Source organism: Scyliorhinus canicula, chromosome 10 (genome assembly GCF_902713615.1).
Source record: "Scyliorhinus canicula chromosome 10, sScyCan1.1, whole genome shotgun sequence".
NCBI classification, from domain to species: domain Eukaryota; kingdom Metazoa; phylum Chordata; class Chondrichthyes; order Carcharhiniformes; family Scyliorhinidae; genus Scyliorhinus; species Scyliorhinus canicula.
The window spans coordinates 96303885-96327830 of record NC_052155.1 but is presented as its reverse complement, the minus strand read 5'-3'; the positions used below and the strand labels follow the sequence as shown (position 1 = coordinate 96327830).

The 23946-nt window shown below is 41.6% G+C and overlaps 2 protein-coding genes across 7 annotated transcripts in view; one reads left to right on the top strand and one right to left on the bottom strand.

Annotated features, from left to right (window-relative positions):
• tgs1 (trimethylguanosine synthase 1) overlaps window positions 1-17051 on the bottom strand; it is an 88798-nt gene extending 71747 nt beyond the window's left edge. Inside the window, exons 1-6 of one of the 4 annotated variants that reach the window (XM_038809376.1) lie at window positions 16819-17051; window positions 7600-7661; window positions 7147-7319; window positions 5788-6583; window positions 4121-4241; window positions 209-295 (exon numbers count right to left, since the gene is read on the bottom strand). In XM_038809376.1, the coding sequence (XP_038665304.1) occupies window positions 209-295; window positions 4121-4241; window positions 5788-6583; window positions 7147-7319; window positions 7600-7661; window positions 16819-16934 (1355 nt within the window). In that variant the 5' untranslated portion in view covers window positions 16935-17051. Of the gene's footprint in view, window positions 1-208; window positions 296-4120; window positions 4242-5787; window positions 6584-7146; window positions 7382-7599; window positions 7662-16818 lie in introns of all 4 variants that reach the window. The other 3 variants (XM_038809375.1, XM_038809377.1, XM_038809378.1) reach the window with 3 other exon arrangements.
• Window positions 17052-17086: 35 nt separating this feature from the next.
• Window positions 17087-23946, top strand: part of tmem68 (transmembrane protein 68) — a 55740-nt gene continuing 48880 nt past the window's right edge. For 2 of the 3 annotated variants that reach the window (XM_038809379.1, XM_038809380.1), the window contains exons 1-2: window positions 17144-17340; window positions 17852-17926. The gene's annotated coding sequence lies outside the window, so the exon portion shown is untranslated. Of the gene's footprint in view, window positions 17108-17143; window positions 17341-17851; window positions 17927-23946 lie in introns of those variants that run through there. The other variant, XM_038809381.1, reaches the window with a different exon arrangement.

The following is a 23946-nucleotide window of genomic DNA, read 5'->3' as shown; positions in this document are numbered from 1 at the left end:
CCCTATATCATTTTAATATCATCTTGTTATAATATATACACACACATAGGCAGCGGAATATTATGTTATTTCATTATTAATTAAACAGTTTGTTTTTCATTTTGATTTACTTTTCAATTATTTATTTTCCAGCTAATGAAATGGGTATTTGATTGATCCATTCTTGTGCAGCCACTAGTTAAATCATTGTTCACCTCAGTATTCTTACTTTTGACTTGAATGGTACTTGAAGCCAAGAGCTGAACAGGCATCTTCCACTGCCACAACTGGATTCTCTTCAGCATCGAGTTCATGGCTAAAAAACATAGGTAGAAATAGATAAAGAAAACTAGGCCTGCCAAATGACCATTTGAGAAAGTAATACTTTGTTAGATTCAGTCTTGATTTCCATCTGTTCCAATTAAAAAGATTTGAGATGGGAATCATAATTGTCTGTGTTTAAAGCTGCACTGCCTACAAAATTGATTCCTTTACTCACAGAAGGGATATTTCCCCATTCTTGTGTAGTAAAATTGTGAATGTGTTATAAAGAGCATGTATGCAATTTTATATTACACTTTCACTATGAGGATGGTTGATGTTATAGAGTTCAGAAGTAACTTATTTCCACCCTTCTCTCACCTTCATGTGGTCCATTTGCAACACTACCCTTCCCTTCCTTGACTTCTCTGCCTCCATTTCTGGGGATGGACTTTCAATTAATACTCATTACAAGCCCACCAAATTCCACAGCTACCTTGACCACACCCCTCACACCTCTTCCTGCAAGGAATATCGCCATACTATGCAAGGACGGCAATTTCTTTCCCAAAAGGACATTAGTGAACCAGGTAGATTTTTTTCATATAACTATCCAGTAATTATACAGTCACCATTGTTGATGGCAATCCTTTAGAACAAAGAAAATTACAGCACAGGAACAGGCCCTTCGGCCCTCCCAGGCTGCGCCGATCCAGATCCTTTAACTAAACCTGTCGCCTATTTTCCAAGGATCTACTTCCCTCTGTTCCCCACCCGTTCATATATCTGTCTAGATGCATCTTAAATGATGCTATCGTGCCCGCCTCTACTACCTCCACTGGCAAAGCGTTCCAGACATCCACCACCCTCTGCATAAAGAACTTTCCACGCACATCTCCCTTAAACTTTCCCCCTCTCACCTTGAAATCGTGACCCCTTGTAATTGACACCCCCACTCTTGGAAAAAACTTGTTGCTATCCATCCTGTCCATACCTCTCATAATTTTGTAGACCTCAATCAGGTCCCCCCTCAACCTCCGTAAATTCCAGATTTATTTAATTTTCCCAGTTTCTGTGTCTGTTGCATCTGTTCTGATGATGCCACCTTCCACATCAGCACTTCCAACATGCCTTTGTTTTTCCTCAGCTGAAGATTCCGCCTCCACCACTGTGGCCGACAGAGCCCTCAACAGTGTCCAACCTATTTCCCACACTTCAGCCATCACCCCTTCCACCTAAAACCATGATAGGGTTCCCCTGGTCTTTAATTCCCACCCCTCCAGCCTCCATATTCAAAGGATTATCTTCTGTCATTTCCACTAACTCTAGTATGATGCCACCTCTAAACACATTTCCCCTCCCCTGTCGGCATTCCAAATGGAAAGGGATTTAATGAGATTTAATGAAGAACATGCTGGACGGAATGTCTTGCACACAAATGTGAAGTTATCTGCTTTGGCAGGAAGAACAGAAATGCAGAATATTTCTTAAATGGAGAAAGATTGGGAAATGTTGATGCCCAAAGGGATCTGGGTCTACTTGTCTGAAGTCACCGAAAGCCAACATGCAGATGCAACAGGCAAGTCGGAAAGCAAATGGTATGTTCGCCTTTACAGCGAGGGGATTTCAGCATAGGAATAAGGACCAGCTTACTCGAACAGGCGCCGGAATGTTGCGACTAGGGGATTTTCACAGTAACTTCATTGAAGCCTACTTGTGACAATAAGCGATTATGAGGAAGTCATAGAATCTCACAGTTCAGTAGAGGCCCTTCTGCTTCCGAGCCTCCAGCAACATGTGAAAAACACCTGATTTACCGACCTAATCCTATTTGTCAGCACTTGGCTCAGAGCCTTGAATGTTATGACATGCCAGATGCTCATCCAGGTACTTTTTAAAAGATGCGAGGCAATCTGCCTCAACCACCCTCCCAGGCAGTGCATTCCAGACCATCAACACCTCTGGGTAAAATATATTTTCCTCACATCCCCTCTAAAGTTCCTGCCCCTCACCTTGAATGTCTGTCCCCTCGCAATTGACCCTTCAACTAAGGGGAACACAGCTGCTCCCTATCCACCCTGCCCATGCCACTCATAATCTTGCACACCTCCAATCAGGTCTCCCCTCAGTCTTCTATGCTCCAACAAAAACAACCCAAGCCTATCCAACATCTCTTCATAATTTAAATGTTCCATCCTAGGCAACATCCTGGTGAACACCTCATCCAGTGCAATGACATCCTTCCTATAATGTGAAGATCAGAGCCGCACACAGTAGTGCAGTTGTGGCCTCACCAAAATCCGAACTTAATCTCCGTGCTTTTGTAATCTATGCCTCGATTGATAAAGGCAAGTGACCCATATGCCTTTTTCACCACCCTATTAACCTGCCCTTCCGACTTCAGAGATCTGTGGACAAGCACACCAAGATCCCTTTGTTCCTCAGAACTTCCTAGTGCCATGCCATTCATTAATTACATCCTTGTCAACTTACTCCTTGCAAAGTGTATCACCTCACACTTTTCAGGGTTAAATTTCATCTGCCAGTTTTCTGCCAATTTGACCATCCGGTCTATATCTTCCTGCAACTCAAGACACTGAGCCAATCTTTGTGTTATCGGCAAGCCTACTGATCCTACCCCCACATAGACATCTGTTATTTATATAAATCACAAATAAAAAGGGACACAGCACAGATCCCTGTGGTACAACAATGTCTTCCAGTCACTGAAGCAGCCTTCTGTCATTACCCTCCGTCTCCTACAACTAAGCAAAATTTGAATCCACTATATCAAATTACCCTGTATCCCATGTGCATTTGCCATCCATATAAACTACACCAAGTGCACTACCCTCATCTACACATTTGCTCAACTCCTCAAAAAATTCAATCAAATTTGTATTGCTGCAGTTGTATAGAACCTTGGTGAGACCATACCTGGAGTAGTATGTGCAGTTTTGATCTCCTTACCTAAAGAAGGATATACTGGCTATAAAAAGACTGCAGCAGATGATTCACAAACTAATCCCTGGGATGGCGGGATTCTCCTGGAGGAAAGACGAGACTCGGCCTCCATTCTCTAGTTTAGAAGAAACAGAGATTTTCTAAAAAATTAAGAGTATCCAATTCTTTTTTTTCCAATTAAGGAGCAATTTAGCGTGGCCAACCCACCTACCCTGCACATCTTTGGGTTGTGAGGGTGAGACCCATACAGACACGGGGAGAATGTGCAAACTTCACACGGACAGTGACCCGGGGTCGGGATCAAACCAGGGTCTTCAGGGCTGTGAGGCAGTAGTGCTAACCACTGCACCACCATACCGCCCCAAGAAGAAACAGAGATGATCTCATTGAAGTGTATAACATTCTTATAGGGCTGGACTGGGTAGATGCAGGAAGAATGTTTCCCCTGGTTGGGGGTTTTAGAACCGAGGGGCAACATCCCAGAATAAGGGGTAATGTATTTAGGACCAGAATGGAGGAATTTCTTCAGTCAGAGCGTGGTGAATCTTTGGAATCCTCTCCCCCAGAGGGCTGTGGAGGCTTAGTCATTGAGCATGATCAAAGCAGAAGCCCATAGATTTCTAGATACCTATGATATCAAGGAATTTGAGGATAGTGGGAGAAGATGTTGTTGAGATCGAAGATCAGCCATGACCTAGTTAATTGGTGGAGCAGGCTTGGAGGGCCGAATGTTTCCTTTATGCTATGCCACGCTAACATTTTACTCTGCGTTTGCCATTTCTTTCATCTCTGATTGATTCTAACAACAAGCAGCTACACATCACCAGCTCTGTTTCCATTCTGAGTATATATAGCACAGGACGACATCATGAAGGTGAACTGAAATGAGCTTAATTCAAAGTTATGGGGTATTCACCTTCTCTTCATTTTTACTGGTCTAGATTCAGGTGGATCATCCTCCTCCTCATCTCCATTAGTTTGACTTTTTCTTGCAGCCGCATCGCTTTTTAATGCTTGGCTGGAAGTTTTAGAAGAATCTGCAAGCACAGTAAATCACAAATTCTTTGAATGAACCATTTTAAATAGCCTTCAAAGACAGGGTTTTTGCTGTTTTAGATGCAGAGCATGTTATTAATCTGCAGGTAGTACCCGCCCTAACTACATGACTTTAAATGAATCTAGACTACAACTTAAGCTTTTTGGAACTTGTTAATTTTTTTTGTCAAATCATGACCAGAGACATAAATAATGAAAATAGAAAATTCTGGATAAACTCAGCAGCTCTGGAGAGAGAAACACCGTGAACATTTTAAGTGCATATGACCCTTCCACAGAACTCGCGTGTATGGACTTGAAGCATTAACTCTTGTTTCTCTCTGCACAGATGCTGCCAGACCTGCTGAGTTTGTCGTAGAATTTTCTGCTTTTATTTCAGATTTCCAGCATCCGTGGTGTTTTTCTTTTATTTAACCAGAGGCATCCTGCCATTCCGCTCAATCAGTGTGCCTTTTTAATCTGTATTAAATTGATCAACTTGATTATTATAATAGAGTACACTGCATTATTACAAAACAGAAATTACATCATGGTGCACAATTTGAAGGGGAGGTCTCACACGTCTTTAGTAAAACAAATGCATCATCATCTTTACAAGAGTCAAATATAGTTTGCATACGTTTAGTTGTCCAGCAGCATACTTTTTAAAGTAAACTATTTTGGTTGTGTGGGTTTTATATCTCTACAGAAACAAACCAACATGGCCAGACTCATTTGAATTGTAGAATTTACAGTGCAGAAGGAGGCCATTCGGCCCATCGAGTTTGCACCAGCCCCTGGAAAGAGCACTCTACTCAAGACCACACCACCACTCTATCCCAGTAACACAGCAACCCAACCTAACCTTTTTGAGCACTAAGGGCAATTTAGCATGCCCAATCCACTTAACCTGCACATCTTTGAACCCAGATAGTCAAGTCAAATTCTGACCATTTTATTTGCTGCAGAAATAGTTCCACAGCAGAAAGCACATGATGTACGTTAGATACTGCAGAACACATAGTGAGATACTGCAGATCAATATTCAAGGCGACTTTATTAATGGAAGTAATAAGTTTAGCACAATTTCACGTAGAAGATGCTGCCTCAAGTTATAGGACAATTACGTAAGCATAGGTGAAATAAACAAACAGCTGCCAAGGCAGTTAGATGTGATCCACAACTTTATGTTGAGACTAATTTTGCGTGTTGCAGTTAAAAGGCAAAAATCTGAACTCAGCTTGCAAACCGGAAATAACATTCTTTAAAGGTGAAGGTACATGAATAATATCTCACCTGTCTTTATTGCAACTGAAGGCTCAGCTATTCTAACACCATTAGTTGAATACCATGTTAAGTCCTGCTTAGACTTAGACATCCAGGAATAAAAAGAAAAAGAATACCGGTATTGACCACTGCAAGAGAAGATGGGAGATTCTAAACTAAACTTCACTAGCCCATCGTCACTCTACCGATAAAACAAAACTTGTTCTCAATCAACTGTTCACATCTGTTTGAGTATCTTGAGACAATGTTGGCAATACCAACCTGACTGAACTGTAGAGATACTTCCGCTGGATGCACATCTTTTGCTGTTGCCTCCATCGCATGGCTCTTGCTCATCAGAAGCACACTCACAAGAAATTGCAGCTTCATCAGGACTCACGCATATATCGTTTTCCACACTTATTGATTGCTTAGACTCATTTCCTGAATCGAGTCTTATGTTATTGATCAAACTGACAACATCTCCATAACTAACCTCATTACACTCAGCAATACTTTCTCCATTTGATGCATTGGTTGATTCTGCTGGCAACAGAGTCCTGAAATGTTCACCAGCATTACTGAAAAGGTTTCCTGTTTCGTGTACATTTGCACATGATGAATCCTTCCCAATATCACTGTCTTGAGTGCAGTCCATAGACCATCCTTGATCTACCCAATACTGAAACTGCTCATAATACAGCCAATACTGTTCAGCGTAAAACTGTTGCCAATGCTCCTTGGTCTCAGGACAATTCCATGGCGCAGGTGCACCGTCTGACCATTCAGGATGCTTGCCCAACCAACTTTCCCAGAGAAGACCCTCACCATATTGAATCCAATATTTTTCCCATTCGGTTTTAAAATCTAGCTCCGAGGTTGTTGCTTCTTCACATGAAGGATTAAGTCCACCACATTTTTCTTCAAAATTTGGTTGCTCTTCAGTCAACCCCAAGCCAGTATCAAAAGGGACATTTAAAAACTTGTCTGGGCATTCTTCACAAACTTCAGACAGATCTTCATCGTATTTGTAATTTGATTTTTTCTTTTTGACTCTTTTCTTTGAAACAGTGCTCGTCTGGCAAAAGAAAAGGTGACAAAATGTTCATTAATTTCAATTAAGTGCAAATAATGTAAATATAACCTGTGAATTAGTTTTGAACTTCAATGTTGTACATTATGTATGAAGTTATTAAAGCAGTAAATTAATTCTATAATTTTAAATATTAAATCATTTTGTTTTTGCAAACTGCTGTATAGAATTTGTTTTTGCCTTCGCTATAATGGTAGGTAAGGTTTCACTGAAATCCCTTACCCCATCATTAATTTATTGTTTTGTTCACATGACTGTGTAAAGAAAATAGTAAACAGCTTTGGTTGGAACCTTTTTTGCCTCAGGTTTGAAGACAAACAAAATACAAAGACTTTGGCTGAAAGATAATACAGCAGATTACCTGCACACAATGTCTGATATTAGAAGATCGCTCAAAGTTGTCCATGGATTTTTTCCCCCTCACAGTCCTAATATTCTGGGTGGATATGTGTATAATAAATTTATTTGGGAATTTAAAATTAAATTAATACCTGCAATAGTTCCCTCATACAAACTTATGATGTTAATCATGACAAAATGGTCCTTACCACTGGTTGTCTACAGGTTGGTGAGCTACCAAACTGGAGAGGTAATCCCATATTTGCCATCAGCTCTGCCTCACTATCTATTCCACTTTCCTCCGGGGTCTCTACAGTAGTTACAGTGGGCTCATCATCAACATTCAATTCCTCTTCGCTCTTTTCTTCTTCCTCTTGGATTACTACAAGTAGCAAGCAGCAGCTGCAATATTACACATCCTCTCACAAAGTAGGGGAAACAAGCCTATATTAAAATAACATTAGCTGCTTTCAATGTCTCCTGATTCATTTTCATGGTTGTAATTACAAGAGGTTGTAAATACTTTACTTTCAAACTTAACATTTTCGAAAATCCTAAGCATTACTTGGAAAGGGGATATAGGTAAAAAATGTAAAAACAAAGCACATTAGATATATACTAGAAGCAACTTACAGCACTGAACCAAATATTCAAAACCATACCTTCATTATCTTCATTGTCATAACATGTTCCCTTTAATCCCATCCGATAAAGTTCCCGGTCACTGCGATAAATTCAAAAGGAGCCAACATCACAAAAAGTACACAGTGCAGGTACATACCGACAAATGGTTTTAGGATATCTCGCTTCTAATTTAGACATTTTCATTATTGTTGTCTACAGACACATTTTACAATTAAATCTGTTCAATGACATTCAAAGGAGCAAGGGGCAAAATTAGAAAAATATATTCATAGAATTAGAGATGATACTGGGAATAAATACAACATTGAATATGGAAGACAGAGAGAATTACATTCCAGTTGGAACAAAATGAGTAAAAACATCCTAAAATGTTCATATAATGGGAGATAATGATGCTGGTGTCAACAAAGTTAAATTAACATTAACTTGTTCATTTAACAAGTTTCATTGTTAAATGAAACTTTAACAAAACATCTTTTAATGCCACATGCATGCGGGAGAGCTGAACTCGGCCGCTTTAACTGCAGCTGCCCCCACAAAGCTGTTTTACACATCTTGCACGGTTTTGATCGTACAGCCTGATTCAAACGAATACAATGTGATTCAAAGTACTGCAATATAACCAATTATCAATACAGTACCGGCAGTTTGAGTAGGTTAGTCATTCTCCTGATTAGATGACATGGATACATTGTCTGACATACTCCATTTCTAATCGTTCGGTGGACACATCGTGTCCATCTGATTTGCAATACAAAGGAACATCCTTTAGACAATCAGCCAGTAATGAGATGGCGAGTACCCTATTTCCCTGATACCTGTATATGGATGGGTGCAAAATGCCCCTTCCAGACATGCTGGAGCCAGGCTGAACGTTTTCGATTTGTAGGCTTGGAAATGTGTTACCCGAGATATGCCTGCATTTAGTATGCTAATTTGCGTTTGTCCGTATTTTGGGTTTTAGAGATTGTCAGGTTAACCCTTTCCAGGCATTCCCTGTCCTGCTGTCCCAAGTGTACCTCGGATTCTCCATTTTCCCTATTACACTAGGAATAGTTTCTTGGAATGCTGCATTGACATTCGGACCCCTCAACATCTGAGCTCTGCACAATTACTACCCTAGGGATCTCAGAAACAGCTAGTTCAGCTTTACTGAAGTTGTGTTACACTTTTCTCGGTTTTCCCAAAGTGGATCTAATTGCCAGACCTCACGTGCCTCTGTTTGTGTGCAACAATCCAGTTTTATTAACTGGGGTTAGGGGCAAGAACTTCAGTATTGAAGGGGCAGAATAGCAACTCAGCTGTCCGTAGAGGTGGTTCTGGGAGATTAGCTCATGGGTGAAAGGTCGACCAAGAACATCAGTCTAGATGTGTTTCAGTCCTGAAACTGATCAGATGCACAACGATCTGGCAGATGAGGATGTTGATTGAACCAAATCATGTTCTGTACATCTATAGATTTAGCAATATATATGCCTCAAATAGAAGCTACCATTATGTTGGAGTGAATTTGAGAGCACATGTTGGAACACAAAAACAATCAAAGGTGCACACATACCTGTATGTGTTAATGGTGACAATGGGTGATTCCGGATTCCTTTTTATTATTTGTTTATATTAATATGCGGGCTAATGTTTGGGAGTTTGGTGCGAGGATGGGATTGTTGTTATTGATATAGGGATTGACATTGCATTCGTTACTGATTATTGTTTATTGTTGGGTGTAAATTTGGGAGAAAATGTGAAAAAGGAGAATAAAAATATATTTTTTTAAAAGATGCACATATAACTATTTGAAAAATCAGAATTTCAATTTCATTTCTGCCAACGAAATGGTCTTGGAGGTGCATCGAGGCCAGGAAACAAATCCTTACTAATGGCTTTGGTTGAGATGCGCAGCCTGCCCTTAGTTCAAAATGAAAATGCTGCCAGCTGGAGTGACGCAAGGCATTTGTTTTCAAAACAGAGTAAGAGATTCGGATTTCTGTTTATCACCAATATTTTGGTATTTTTATTTATCAATAAAATATTACATGTTTAGCTCTACAACAGTGAATATTTTTTGCAATGATAATATTATGTTCTTCTGAGTAACAGAAACAGTCTTTAAAATTAAAGATTGGTTTCCCATCTGGCACTCTTCTTGGGAGAACTCAGTAAAACATTCATGCAAGGTCAGGCAGCATAATGCTCCTCAAGCACGCACATTTTAACAACTCCCTGTACTTTTAAAAAACTTTTTTGTACTTGTTCCCAAAAACAAGTTTTGCCGCTGTCTTCCAACCTTTACCAAAATGTTTTTGTTTAAAATCTTATGAGTCAGATTGGAAGGGTGACAGAAGAAACTGGCAAGAAATTAAACTACTCTATTTAACACATTAATTATAATCTTTTCTGTGCAGTCTCACAATGGGCTTTGTGAAATCAGCAAACCTGAAAACTGCAATTAATGGTAAACAAAATTAGAAGAGCCAAATTTGAAGTGCTCATCTGTTGTTAACAATTTTTGACTATTGAAATGCAGTCAACCTGAACTTGTCAGATGAATACATTCAGGTATAAACATTCTGATCAATTTGATTCAAGAGTTAATCGGGTCACAAGACTCCTTTTGAAATACAATCTAGATGCAAGTGAGTTTTGGAATACCAGATCCGATCTTGCGCTACGTACACCCTCATTATGAATGCCATTGGGCTCTCCTTGGTTTATCAAGCAGAAGTTGCTTTTTGGTAATGGTACAATGATGGTAAGAACTAGGAACTGTGAAAGAGTAGAGAGATTTAAGGGTCTATGCACAGAAATCTCGAGCAGCTAATGGACATGTACAAAAATAATTAAGGAGGCTAAAAGGATATTGGCCTTTATCTCAATAGAACTGGAATATGAAATGGTGAGAAGTTAGGTTATAGTTATATAAAGTTCTAGTTAGACTCCCCAGCTAGAGTACTGTATCCAGTTCTGGCATTTCAAGGGAGATGTCAGGTAGCATTTCTTCACACAAAAGATAATAGAAAGCTGACATATTCTCTCCAAAAAAGATGTTGAGGCCAAGCCAATTGACAATTGAGATTGATAGAATTTTGTTAGGCAAGGGTATTAAAGGTTATGGAATCAAAATCATGACATGGAGTTAAGATATAGATCAATAATTATAATTGAATTATGGAACAGGTTTGAAATGGTGAACTTCTGTTGCTATCTTATTGATTTTCAGGGAATCAAGCCTTTGGTTGAGTGGTCGCATTCATGTCTGAGTCAGGAGAAAAGTTCAAACTCCATTACAGACAGCCCAGACAAGTCGAGATTCGAGTAAGGACTCTAAATACTGGGTAAGCAGTGGAGCATTAACACCTGAATGAGTGATGGCTGGCTCAATGGCAGCATTCCCACTCCGGAGTCAGAACAGTTAGGTTAAGGACCCACTGCAGATAGCCATGGGGAGCGGAGTGCCACGTCTAAACTGACAGCCGGCAGAAGTACTTGCATCAGTTGGGTGTGAAAAAAGGATGTTGAAGCACTTTTTCCTATGTGCAGCCCACCTAACAGAAGGTATTCAGGAGACCACCTCAAATACTCTTCCTTGATAAATGCCTCAAATCACATGTTCAAGTCTTGAATTAGATCCAGCCTTCTGGCAAACGGAACAGAAAGATGGAGAATGCCACAATGACATTTATTCATTGATGTACATTATGTATATTTTGTTGTTCAATTATTTGTTGATCTATGAACCAGTTCAATTTTTTTTGAATTACTATTTTCATTGCCAACTAGGTAGAGAAACAAACACTCATTGTGAAGCAACAACTTCTAACAATGAACAAATTGAGGTGCAATGATACCCCAATCTGAAATCATAGCCTTGACAAAGGCACATTCTCCTAGCCAACCAGTCATCTGCTTCTCTGTTGCAATTAATTAATTCAGCCCAAGCAAACCTTAGTGCATTTCTAAGATGACTGACTGGTGCAGTAAGATCTCTGGATCAATTGAAGGTTATTTAAGTACTGGCATGGGCAAGGCAGATGCTGGCTGCAATTTTTTGTCAACGGATCCCTCTCAACAGAAGCAAAGTCAGGTGCAAAAGGCTGGTTATTGGAATTGCAGCATGAACGATTTTGACAGTCCCAGGTTCTATCCCTTTCCCTGACTGTCAATTAGTATCATCTAACTCCACCTCTACCTCATTCATAACCTATTGTCATGCTCAGACTCAAATAAAAGTTTGCCTTCCAACCAACATAAAATTCATCTTATGCACAACTACTTCATCTGCAGCCTATCTAAAACTTCAGTATAGTTTATTTATTACCTTCGTCACACAACAATGTCTTATTGTATGAATTACAAAATCCTGGCCTTCATTGGCAAGTTTTGCCTTCCCTACCCCAGCCATCTCCTTCAGACAACATGCATTCTTCAGTCTTCTCTCTCTCTCTCTTCTTCAACACCCCTTCCCTCCATCTTTAGTGGCAAAGCCTTGCACGTAAACCGAGGCCCAGTCTACTCTCTCAGGTGAATGCCATGGCACTATTTTTAAGAGCAGCAATAGAGCTATCCTAGGTATTAAAAACAAAAAATGCTGGCCTGACCGCATCAGTGGCGAGAGAAACAGAGTTAAAATTGAGTCCAATTTGACTTTTTCAGAACTCCAGAGTTCCACTGACTTTCTCATTACCACCCCAACTCTTCTGCCACTGCTACTCAGTGTCCAGCCATTTTATCATCTTAAAGACTTTGGGACACTTGTTATCTGAATGCACTACAGAAACGTTTACGGTCGATCTCAAGATAGGAATTTAGAGAGGCAAAAAAAATCGAAAGACTCGTATTTATATAGTGCCTTTCATGACATTCGGATAAGCCACAGTGCTAAATAGCCATGGAGATATTTTTGAAGTATTTGTCTGCTTGACTGTTGCAACATGTTAATTCAGACAAATCATATTTAGCTGATTTTTAGAAGGGTAGTAGCTCCACGACAACTGAATGGGTTATTTAAATGCTGGCATGCTATTATGTTGAGCACTTAGGCTACTGTAGTGCATTAAGTTGTTAAAGTGTGCATGATCATCAGGTTATAATACAGGAATGATGGAAAGTACTTCAGCAAAAGCTCTTAAAACTATCACACCATGAGTTACTTCTGGAATGTTGTGACTGTGATATAAGTAAGTCTGAAGAGGTAAGCTGCGCATCAAGAATCAGATGGGCAGAGAGGTAAAGTCCAATACATTACAGCTTCTTTGCTCCCTCATAGTTTCACCTGAGTGGGTACATATTTTCAGAACTTCAGTAGTCTGTCATGTGAGAGTACCTTTAAGAAATGGGTGTTTATAAATGGGTGTGTATATAAATATCTGTGGTCAGAGTACCTTTAAGAAATGGGTGTTTACTACTGCAGTGATGTCAGAGAGTGGGTGGAACTGGGCTGTCAGCTTTTTACTTTAGTTTTTGAGCAGGCTGCAGGGTGTGTTTTAGTTTTGTTTTCAGAACTGGACAGCTGCAGTCACAGCCAGAACGTGTATGAATCTCTCTCTGTAATCTAAAGATTGTAAATCGATCCTGGTGATTTAAAACTAATAACAGTAGTGACTTTAACCTGATGTGCTTCTGGTAAAAGGTGTTTTAAGTCTTATGGATGTCAAAAGGAAAGCTTAAAGCATTACTTAGTGTTGTATTCTTTGGGGGTTGTATTTGAATTAATCGTTGCTAAGATGTTCACTGTATGCTTTAAAAAGGTTAACTTGAGCTCATAGAATAAACATTGTTTTGCTTTAAAAAATACTTTTCCATTTCAGCTATACCACACCTGTAGAGTGGGCTGTGTGCTCCCCATATCACCATCTATTAAAAGTTTTGGGTCAGGTGAACTCCATGATACACTTTGGGGTTCCCTAAACCCTGGCCCGTAACAAGTTACATCTTGTGATGATGACTCATTTTATTGGAACATTACTTTTCTTTAGTCAGTGTAAGCTTTGACTCAGGTAGCGACAATTGTGAGCATCCAAGAATCATAAGAAAAACATGCATCGCTAAAGTATTAATTTGTTTTATTTATTTCTGGTTTCTACAGTAAACAATAATCTGAAATGTACTGTAATCTGCATTTCCCTTATAATGTGTCAGTAATTGGGTCCATACGACATAGGAACAGAATTAGGCTATTCGGCCCATCGAGTCTGCTCTGCTGTTCAATCATGCCTGATATGTTGCTCATCCTCATTCTCCTGCCTCCTCCCCATAACCCCTGATCCCCTTATTAATCGAGAACCTATCTATCTCGGTCTTAAAGATACTCAGTGACTTGGATTCCACAGCCTTCCGCGGCAATGAGTTCCACAGATTCACTGTCCTCTGGCTGAATAAATTCCTCCTCATCCCTGTTTTAAAGGATCATCCCTTTTGTCTAAGGCCATGCCCTTGGGTTCTAGTTTCTTCTACGAGTGGAAACATCCTTTCCATGTTCACGCTATCTCGGCCTCTCAGTATTCTGTAAGTTTCAATGAGATTGCCCCTCATTCTTCTAAACCCCACTGAGTACAGACCCAGAGTCCTCAACCGCTCCTCATATGACAAGCCCTTCATTCCAGCATCATTCTTGTGAACATCCTCTGGACCTTCTCCAAGGCCAACACATCCTTCCTCAAATATGGGGCCCAAAACTGCTCACAATATTATAAATGGAGTCTGACCAGAGCCTTATACAGCCTCAACAGCACATCCCTGATCTTGTATTCTAGCCCCCTCGACATGAATGCTAACACAACATTTGCCTTCCTAACTGCCAACTGAACCTGCATGTTAACCTCAAGAGAATCCTGAATTAGGACTCCCAAGTCCCTTTGTGCTTCTGATTTCTGAAGCCTTTTCACATTTAGAAAATAGTCTATGCCTCTATTCTTCCTACCTAAGTGCATTACGTCACTTTTACACAGTGTATTGCATCTGCCACTTTGCCCACTCTCCTAGCCCATCTTGGTCCTTCTGCAGCCTCCCTGTTTCCTCAACAGTGTCCCTCTACATATCTTTGTATCATCTGCAAATTTAGCAACAATGCCCTCAGTTCCTTCTACCAGATCATTCATGTACACTGTTAATGGCTGTGGTCCCAACTCTGACCCCTGTGGAACAGCACTAGTCACTGGATCCCCTGAAAAGGAGCACTTTATTCCCACTATCTGCCTTCTGCCAGTCAGCTAATCCTCTACCCATACCAGTACTTTGACCCTAACACCAAGGGTTATTATCTTATTCAGCAGCCTCCTGTACAGCACATTGTCAAAGGCCTTCTGGAAATCCAAATCGATCACATCCACTGGTTCTCCTTTGTCCAAATTCCTGTTACCTAACAGATTTGCCAGGCATGTGTGATGCCAATTATTCATATTGAGCACAGGGCATGGGAAGGACCACAAGGACAGATGGTGAACAAATACAGCATCAAGCAAGAGTTGATGGGGGTAATGTAGTTGAAATATGGATTTCCAAATGGCAAAAACAAAATACAGCAGGTGCTGGAAATCTGGAATAAAAATACTGAAAATGCTGGTCAACCAGCATCTATGAAGAGAAAAACAGATTTAAAGTTTCAGGTTTGTGAGGAACAATGGCAACAGAGATTCGAAGTTGATTGAGTGACAGGAAACACTTGCTTTTCAGAGTGGAGTAAGGTATGTGTTAATAGGGACCACTGCTTTTCTTACGAAGATCACAAAACTTGAAAGTATTTCAACTGTGGGGAGGATAATTATAAAGAGAACATAGATTACCTGGTGGAACAGGTCTACAGAACACGTTACTGATTAAATTTAATGCAGAGAAGTGTGAAGCAACAGGATTTGGTAGGATGAATGGGACGAGGCAATATAAACTAAAGGGCACAATTCTAAAGGAGCTGCAGGAACAAAGAGACTGGGACTATATGTGCACAAATCAATGAAGGTGTCAGAGCAGGTTGAGAAAAGAGTTAAAACGGCTTTTGGGATCCTGAGATTTATAAACCGAGGTATGGAGTACAAATGCAACAAAGGGTATCATGACCCTATTCAAAACATTTATATGGCCTCAACTGGAATAGTGTGCCAATTCCGAACTGCGTAGCTTAGGAAGAATGTGCAGAAAAGATTTAGGAGAATGGTTCCATTGATGAGGGGTCCTTAGTTTCATGGACACTTTGGAGAATTTGGGATCATTATCCTTAGGGAACTGAAGGTTAAGAGATTTGATTGACATGTTCAAAATCATGAGAGTTCTTAGACAAAGTATACAGATAGAGAAACTGTTTCCATTGGCATAAGAGTCAAGAAACAAAGGCAATTAAGGTGATTAAGACTCATTTTATTCCCATAGGAGACAGAAATTCAAATAAAGAATTGTTCACCAAGTACATTCTTCCCAAGCCAAAATGAAAACAAACAAAAATAGGGTGCTGGAAAATCTCAGCAGGCCTGACAGGTTTCTAAGGCCTGACGGCATCTGTGGAGTGAAAACAGAACTAAAGTTCCGAGTCCGGATGACTCTTCGACACTCTCCACAGATGCTGTCAGACCTTAGAATCCCTGCAGTGCAGAAGGAGGCTATTCAGCCCATTGAGACTGCACTGACCCTCCGAAAGAGCACTCCAGCCAGGTCCACTCCCCTGCCCTATCCCCACAACCCCATCTAACCTACACATCTTTGGACACTAAGCAGCAATTTAGCATGGGCAATCCATCTAATCTGCACATCTTTGGACTGTGGGAGGAAACCAGAGCACCCGGAGGAAACCCTTACAGACATGGGGAAAACGTACAAACTCCACACAGTCACCAAAGGCCGGAATCGAGCCCAGGTCCCTGTGAGGGTGCAGTGCTAACCATTGTGCCACCGTGTCGGGCTGGGATTTTCCAGCATTTTCGGTTTTTGTTCACCCCAAGCCTCTGGGTCTGCCCCAAGCTTGAATTCCTTGCTTCAACGTCGTTGGAAAGCAAATCGAGTAACGAAAGCAATGAAAAGAATACGTTTTGTCATTCTCACCGTGTTACGATAACATGGAGTGAAACGTTTTCTTACTGTGAGAAGCCACTGCAGGAGGCTTTTTTGCTGTATTTCGGCTCACACTATGAGTTTGATATAGGGAAATCAGTATAGCTTGGAGAAAGCTGATGAGAAAAAACAGTGACTGGGAGAGAGAACAAACAGGAGGTTAACAATCTGGCCAAATACTAACTTCAGCAAGGGTGACTTACTGTACGTAGGCTCTGCTGCAGAAACACTGGATCTGCTCAGTGTCCTCACTGAAACCTTCCAACAAGAGGAATATTTCCGCCACCATACTCCAGTTCTCACACATGGTGTCTCGCATCTCAGCTCGGACCAACACACTCGTACACTTCACTGCCCCAGACCAGGCAGCAGGCGAAGCTTCCAGCAGACACTTCCGGTGAGTAAGGTCAATCCGCGCGGGTCTTCCTTCCGGTGAGTGAGGTCAATCCGCTGGCGCCCTCCCCCGAGCGGAGATCCTGACCCGCCTCAACCGTAAGTGCCGAGTGCGCAGCCGCGGTGCGTGGAGTTTCTTGGGGGTGGGGGTGAACGGGGCCGGAGGGAGTGGCCGTTCGCGCGCGAGTGACAGCTGGAGCCGGCGGTGGCGCAGGAACTGTGAACCCGAGCAAAGCATAGGCCCAGGCTTCAGAGGCGTATTCTATCCCTTTCACAGGAAAGTAATGAACAGTGAATGATGGAACAGATTGTCAGAGAAACAGCGTCACAGGGTGAGTGTGTGTGGGGGTGGAGAAGAAGGGATGGAGAGGTGTGGAGAGAGTGATGGAGGGCAAGCGAAGGGAAAATAGAGATGGGATGATAGAGAGTGAGAGAGAGCGAGCGATAGGCATGCTTCAGGAAGGCATTATTCTGCCAAATGGCGACACGTAGAACAAACAATTTCCCGATCTCTCCCATTTGAAGGTTGACCAGGAACTTAAAATATCAGAAGGATATCATCACCGTTATTCACCATCCAAACTGCCAGTCCTCAAGTATATGTATGAGTCTGTTTGTGTCCAGGGAATTTTCTGATATTGTACTCCAATCTCCAATGGAAGCTTACACCAAGAGTCGCTTTAAAAGGATGTTCTTAAAATACCGTGTTGCAGAATTAGAGAGAGCCAAATGTGTTCCCTCCGATTCTCCCGAGGGATAATCTAAAATTGTTGTAGCACCAATAGTGTGGAAGACTTTCAGTTCTGCTGCCTGCATAATGAATGGCATTTTTTATTTATCCAGCATTCTAGTGCCAGCTCGAAGCACTTGTGGACCTACTACATTTGGAATGGATGGCATCAGAAATTTACTAGTTAGGTAAGAAGTCATCCCATATTATTTTTGAAACTGGTTTCAAGTAGATTAATTTCTCAGTTGAAAAGCAGTTTTAAGATGTCTATTTCTGGTTTCTTGAATGATGGTTATTCAAACGTCTTCCCCACTCCTCGGGTATTCTGGATTTGTATTTAGTAACATATAGTGTTAATGCCTGTATCTTCCATGATCCCCTGTGTCTGATTTGGGGAGCCTCCAAGGTGGGCTGGTTCACCCGACAATTGTACAGAAATGCTAACTTCTCGTTGGACAATTGCGCTGGGCTGGGGATCATCTAACTTTGTGTGGTTCTGACAGTTTTATAGTCATAGTTACTCTGAAAGAGGTAGAAGGAAAACTTCAGTGTAACTTTTAAAGATTGGAGTCCTGCACAGGACACGCTCGATAGCCCGGATCCCCCACACTCCCTCCTAACTAAGCATCCCACCCGCATCCCCTCCCCAGCACATGGAATTCCTGACCTCTTCCCCTCCCACCTGACCTGACTGAACTGTCCTCACAACCCTGACCTAAAGCACGCCCCCCCCCCCCCCCCCCCCCATTCTCCCCGGGGCATGTACGCCTTCGCTCCGCTCCTTTTGCACTTTGCCATTGGAGCTGGGGACCTGCGGCGCTGCTTGAATTTCACCCGGCCTGAGTTTGAAAGATCGTGTGCGACAGGTGCTTAAGAATTTAAGGCAGATAAATCGGTAGAGTGGCAAAGTGTTCCTGATTGCCACTCCGTGGAAGTTATGGCCCAATCTCCTGCTTGGGGGTGGGGTTCTATAAAAAGTTCCTGTGCAAGAGGAAATTCTAGTTTGTTTACTTTGTTAAGTTCTGATAAGATCTTTTGGCACACTGGAATGTGTTTGCCGCCTATTACCGAGGGTTTAGATTGGTGGATTTACAAAAAACACTCAATGACGTCTTGCAAAATTGTACCTTGATAACGAACTGTTCGCTATGTCTAATAAGTTTATAGATGCTCCCATCATTAAATTTAAGACAGGAATAGGCAGAATTTTGGTGTCTCAGGAATTCAAGGGATATGGGGAGTGGGCAGGAAAGTGGAGTTTTTAAAAATAAATTTAGAGTACCCAATTTTTTATTTCCAATTAAGGGGCAATGTAGCCTTGGCAATCCACCTACCCTGCATATCTTTTGAGTTGTGGGGGTGAGATTCACACAGACGAGGGGGAATGTGCAAACTCCACGTAGACAGTGATCCAGGGCTTCAATTGAACCCGTGTTGTCAGTGCCCTAGGCAGCAATGCTAACCACTGTGCCACCGTGCTGCCCCTTGAAAGTGGATTTGACGCTGAAGATAAACCACATTCTGAATGGTGGGGCAGGCTCGAGGGGCCAAATGGCATGCACCTGTATGTAACTCTATAGTAAAATTGTAGTGTTTTATAAAAAAAACAAAGCTGTCAACATTACTGACATATTAAGAGCAGCAATGATTATGGGGCAATGAAAGGATGCAATTTTGAATTAAAAGGGAATGCGGCACGGTAGCATAGTGGTTAGCACTGTTGCTTCACAGCACCAGGGTCCCAGGTTTGATTCCAGCTTGGGTCACTGTCTGTGCGGAGTGCACATTTCCCCCCGGGTCTTCGTGGGTTTCCTCCGGGCTGTCCGGTTTTCTCCCACAAGTCATGAAAGACGTGCTTGTTAGGTGAATTGGACATTCTGAATTGTCCCGCTGTCTACCCGAACAGGCACCGGTGTGTGGCGACAAGGGGATTATCACAGTAACGTCATTGCAGTGATAATGTACGCCTACTTGTGACAATAATAAAGATTGTGACAATAAATTTAGATTATTATTATTAGAATTTTCTTAGAAAAGGTCGTTAAATGTGCAGTTCTCTGTCTGCTACCATTCTTGATGCAATTCATCAGTTAATTTTAAAGGACATTGTATAGTTCTTGAAATAAGGAAATATAGTGTATAGCTACCAAGTAGTAATAGGCTTTCAAAAGGGGATTGGGTAATTATCTGAAGAGAGAATATTTTCAGGGCCATAAGAGAAAGGGCAGAGAGAATTGAGTTGGTTTTGCAGAGAGCTGATGGAGACCATGAATGCCCTCCTGTGCTGTTTCCATTCTGTGAAAGAACACTAACAGAAAATTGATTGGTTGAATAGCCATTTGTTGTGCTGGAGCATTCTATGATTCTAAAAATGACAGAATGCAAAAATTTTAAATGTTTTATTTAAATTATATACACCAAAATAAATCACTCTGAATGAGATAACACAAATTAAATCTATAACACAGTGCCTTTATTTTGATCAAGTTTGGCGGGCAATAAAGTACTGATCCTGTGTGTGAGTGCTTATGAAACAAAAGCAGGGGCTGACCGTGCTGAAATGCACTCTGTAAATCTACATTGTTGATGGTCATCTTAATTTTCAAAGATTTTGCTTGTCTCATCTACAACAATCTAGATTTTGAGTCAATGCTGGAGTCATGCCTCTGACCATTCGCTTTTAAGAGTGCCTTTGAAGACAAAATCAAAGGTTACAGGCCGTTGTACTGCTGAACTCTCAGCTGGAATTTTTTAACATTGTGTGCAGAGAACATTAATATTTTCGCTCACCATCAAAACGTCACCAATCTCCATACTTAACCTTCTCCAACTACTGCTAAAATAATAATGCACACCTGCTTCACTTTAAGGATTAACCTGCCAATCACGCTGCCTTCATATTGCACCAACTACAATTCAGTCAAGACACGCTATTCTGCATTCCCACCCAAAATTGGTGATGTGGTAAATAGTGAGGAGGAAAGCCTTAGATTACAGGACAACATAGATGGACCGGTTAGATGGCCAGAACAATGGCAAATGGAATTTAACCTGGAAATGTGTGAGATAATGCATTTTGGGAGGGTGAACAAGGCAATGGAATATACAATGAATGGTAGGACCCTAGGAAGTACAGAGGATCAGAGGGACCTTGGTGTGCATGTCCATAGATCACTGAAGAGAGCAAGGAAGGTAGATAAGGTGTCAAGAAGGCATCTGGGATTCTTGTCTTTATTAGCTGAGGCATAGAATGTAAGAGCAGGGTAGTTATGATGGAGCTGTATAAAACCTTGGTTAGGCCACAGCTAGGGTACTTTGTGCAGTTCTGGCCGCCGCACTATAGGAGGAAGTGATTGCACTAGAAAGGGTGCAGAGGAGAGTCCCCAAGATGTTGCCTGGGCTGGAGCGTTTCAGCTATCAAGGGAGGCTGGATAGGTTGGGCTTTTGCCTTGGAACATAGCAGGCTGAGGGGGGGGGGGGGGGGGGGGGGGGGGGGGGGGGGGGGGGGGTAGGGGGGGTACCTGATTGAGGTGTATAAGATTGAGGGCCATAAATGAAAAAATGAAATGATATTTGCTTATTGTCACGAGTAGGCTTCAATGAAGTTACTGTGAAAAGCCCCTAGTCGCCACATTCCGGCGCCTGTCCGGGGAGGCTGGTACGGGAAAATAGGGTGGATAAGGTACTTGTCCCATTAGTGAAAGGGTCAATAATGAGCAGGCAGTAATGTAAGATGAGGGGATGTGAGGAAAAGCTTTTTCATTCAGAGGGTGGGTGGAATCTGGAACTAACTGCCTGAAAGGGTGGTAGAGGTGGGAACCCTCAACATTTAAGAAGCATTTAGATGAGCACTTGAAATGCCATTGCACACAAGGCTATGGACCAAGTTCTGGAAAATGGGATTAGAGTAGATAGATGCTTGATGGACCACAGGGGTTCTTTCCCTGTTGTTAAAAACTGTATGGCTCTCCAAGACTCTCTGTTACTGATAACTCATAATCTTGGATCAGCTGCACTGGCTCCCCATATCTCAATGGGTTGATTTTCAGATCCTCAATTATCCTAGCTACAGTCCCAAATCCTTTGTTCCATTATTTACTAGTGCATGTTCAGTTTCTTTGTCCTTTAGAATCTCTACCTTAAACTCCTCTGACTTGTCACCCATTCTTCTTATCTAAAGTTTCCAAAAATGGCTGACTTTTATATTCACTATTTTCTACACTATGTTTGAGACATCTTTCTGCAGATGTGAAAAATTGGAATTTGTTTGTATCTGTTGCTGAATGTATATAGTTTTACTTGACTCCTTTTGCTGCAGTACATTTCCTCAATTGAGGTAAAAATGTAAAACTCCCATCACCCCAGACGAGGGGGTCTCCAGCATCATATAATACATCTAGACAGGAGTGTGATCTTCCTTCCTATCCCTTTATGGTTAATAACTTAAATATATCCTTGCTAAAAAAATGTACTGTCACAAAAATATTTAAATTGTGTGATCGTATAACATTAATTCTCGATGCTCACAGTCTCTGAGCTGTGGTGATGCTGACACCAATGTACAGGCCCTAAAGTTTGCCCATAATACTCCATACTGCATTCTGCCTCAGTGCATGTGATAGGAACATTGGACTTTGGAGCAGAAATAGGCTATTCGGCTTTTCGAGCCTGCTGTGCAATTCAATAAAGCCATGGTTGATCTGGTTGTGTCTCAACCTGCCCGTCTGCACACACACACACACACACACACACACACACACACACACCCCTCCCTCCCTCCCACCCCCCCATTTCATTTCTTCATTTCATTGCCTATCAAAAATCTGTCTAACTCAGTGTTGATTAAATTCAATGACCCAACCTCCAATACTTTCTGGGGATGGGAATTCCACATAAAACAACCCTCCGAAAGAATAAGTTTCTCCTCATTTCAGTCTTTAACAGGAAGACCTCTTATTCATCTTACTCTTAAACTGCGTCACCTGTGACCCCCCGACAAGATGGAAGGTCTCAGAATCCACACTATCAAGTCCTCTCAGGAGCTTGTATGTTTCAACAAGATCACCTCTCATTTTTCGAAATTCCAGTGCATATAGGCCTAACCTATTCAACCTTTCTTCATAATGTAAGCCCTTCATCTCAGAAGAGAGTCAAGTGAACCTTCTCTGAACTCCTCTCAATAAAATGATATTTTTCAAATAAGGAGACTAAAACTGCATAGTATTCCAAATGTGGTCTCACTAAGGCTACTGTGAAACTTCCCTACTTTTAAGTTCCATTCGCCTTGAAATGATTGGTAATATTCAATTTGCCTTGCTAATTACTTGCTGTATCTGCATGCTAACATTTCATAATTCACGATGTGGAGATGCCGGCGTTGGACTGAGGTGAGCACAGTAACATGTTTTACAACTCCACGTTAAAGTCCAGCAGGTTTGTTTTGAATCACTAGCTTTCGGAGCACTGCTAATCACCTGAGGAAGGATCAGTGCTCCGAAAGCTAGTGATTCGAAACACACCTGTTGGACTTTAACCTGGTATTGTAAAACTTCTTACTGTTCACAATTCATGTACCAGGGTACCCAGTTCCATCTGTAACACAAAGTTATGCAATCACTCTCCATATAAATTATATTACTTTGTGATTCTTCCTGCCTAAGTGGACAAGTTCACATTTCCCAACATTATTCTCCTTCTGACAAATTTTGGCCATTCACTCAACCTGTCTAAACTGTCTACCTCCTATTGACAACTTATCTATCTGAGTGTCATTTATCAAATTTAGCTGCCATACGTTTGGTCCCTTCATCCAAGTCATTAATATAGATTATAAATAGTTGAGGCCCCAGCACTGATCCATGTGGCACTCGACTAGCTACAGTTTACCAACCTGAAAATGTGGCCAGCATGGTAGCACAAAGCTCCAGGGTCCCAGGTTCGATTCCCGGCTTGGGTCACTGTCTGTGCAGAGTCTGTGCATTCTCGCTGTGTGTGCGTGAGTTTCCTCCGTGTGCTTCGGTTTCTTCCCACAAGTCCCGAAAGACGTGCTGTTAGGTAATTTGAACATTCTGAATCTCCCTCCGTGGCCCTGAAAAGGTGCCAGAATGTGGCGACTATGGACTTTTCACAGTAACTTAGAACATAGAACATTACAGCGCAGAACGGGCCCTTCGGCCCTCGTATGTTGCGCCGACCCGTGAAACCATCT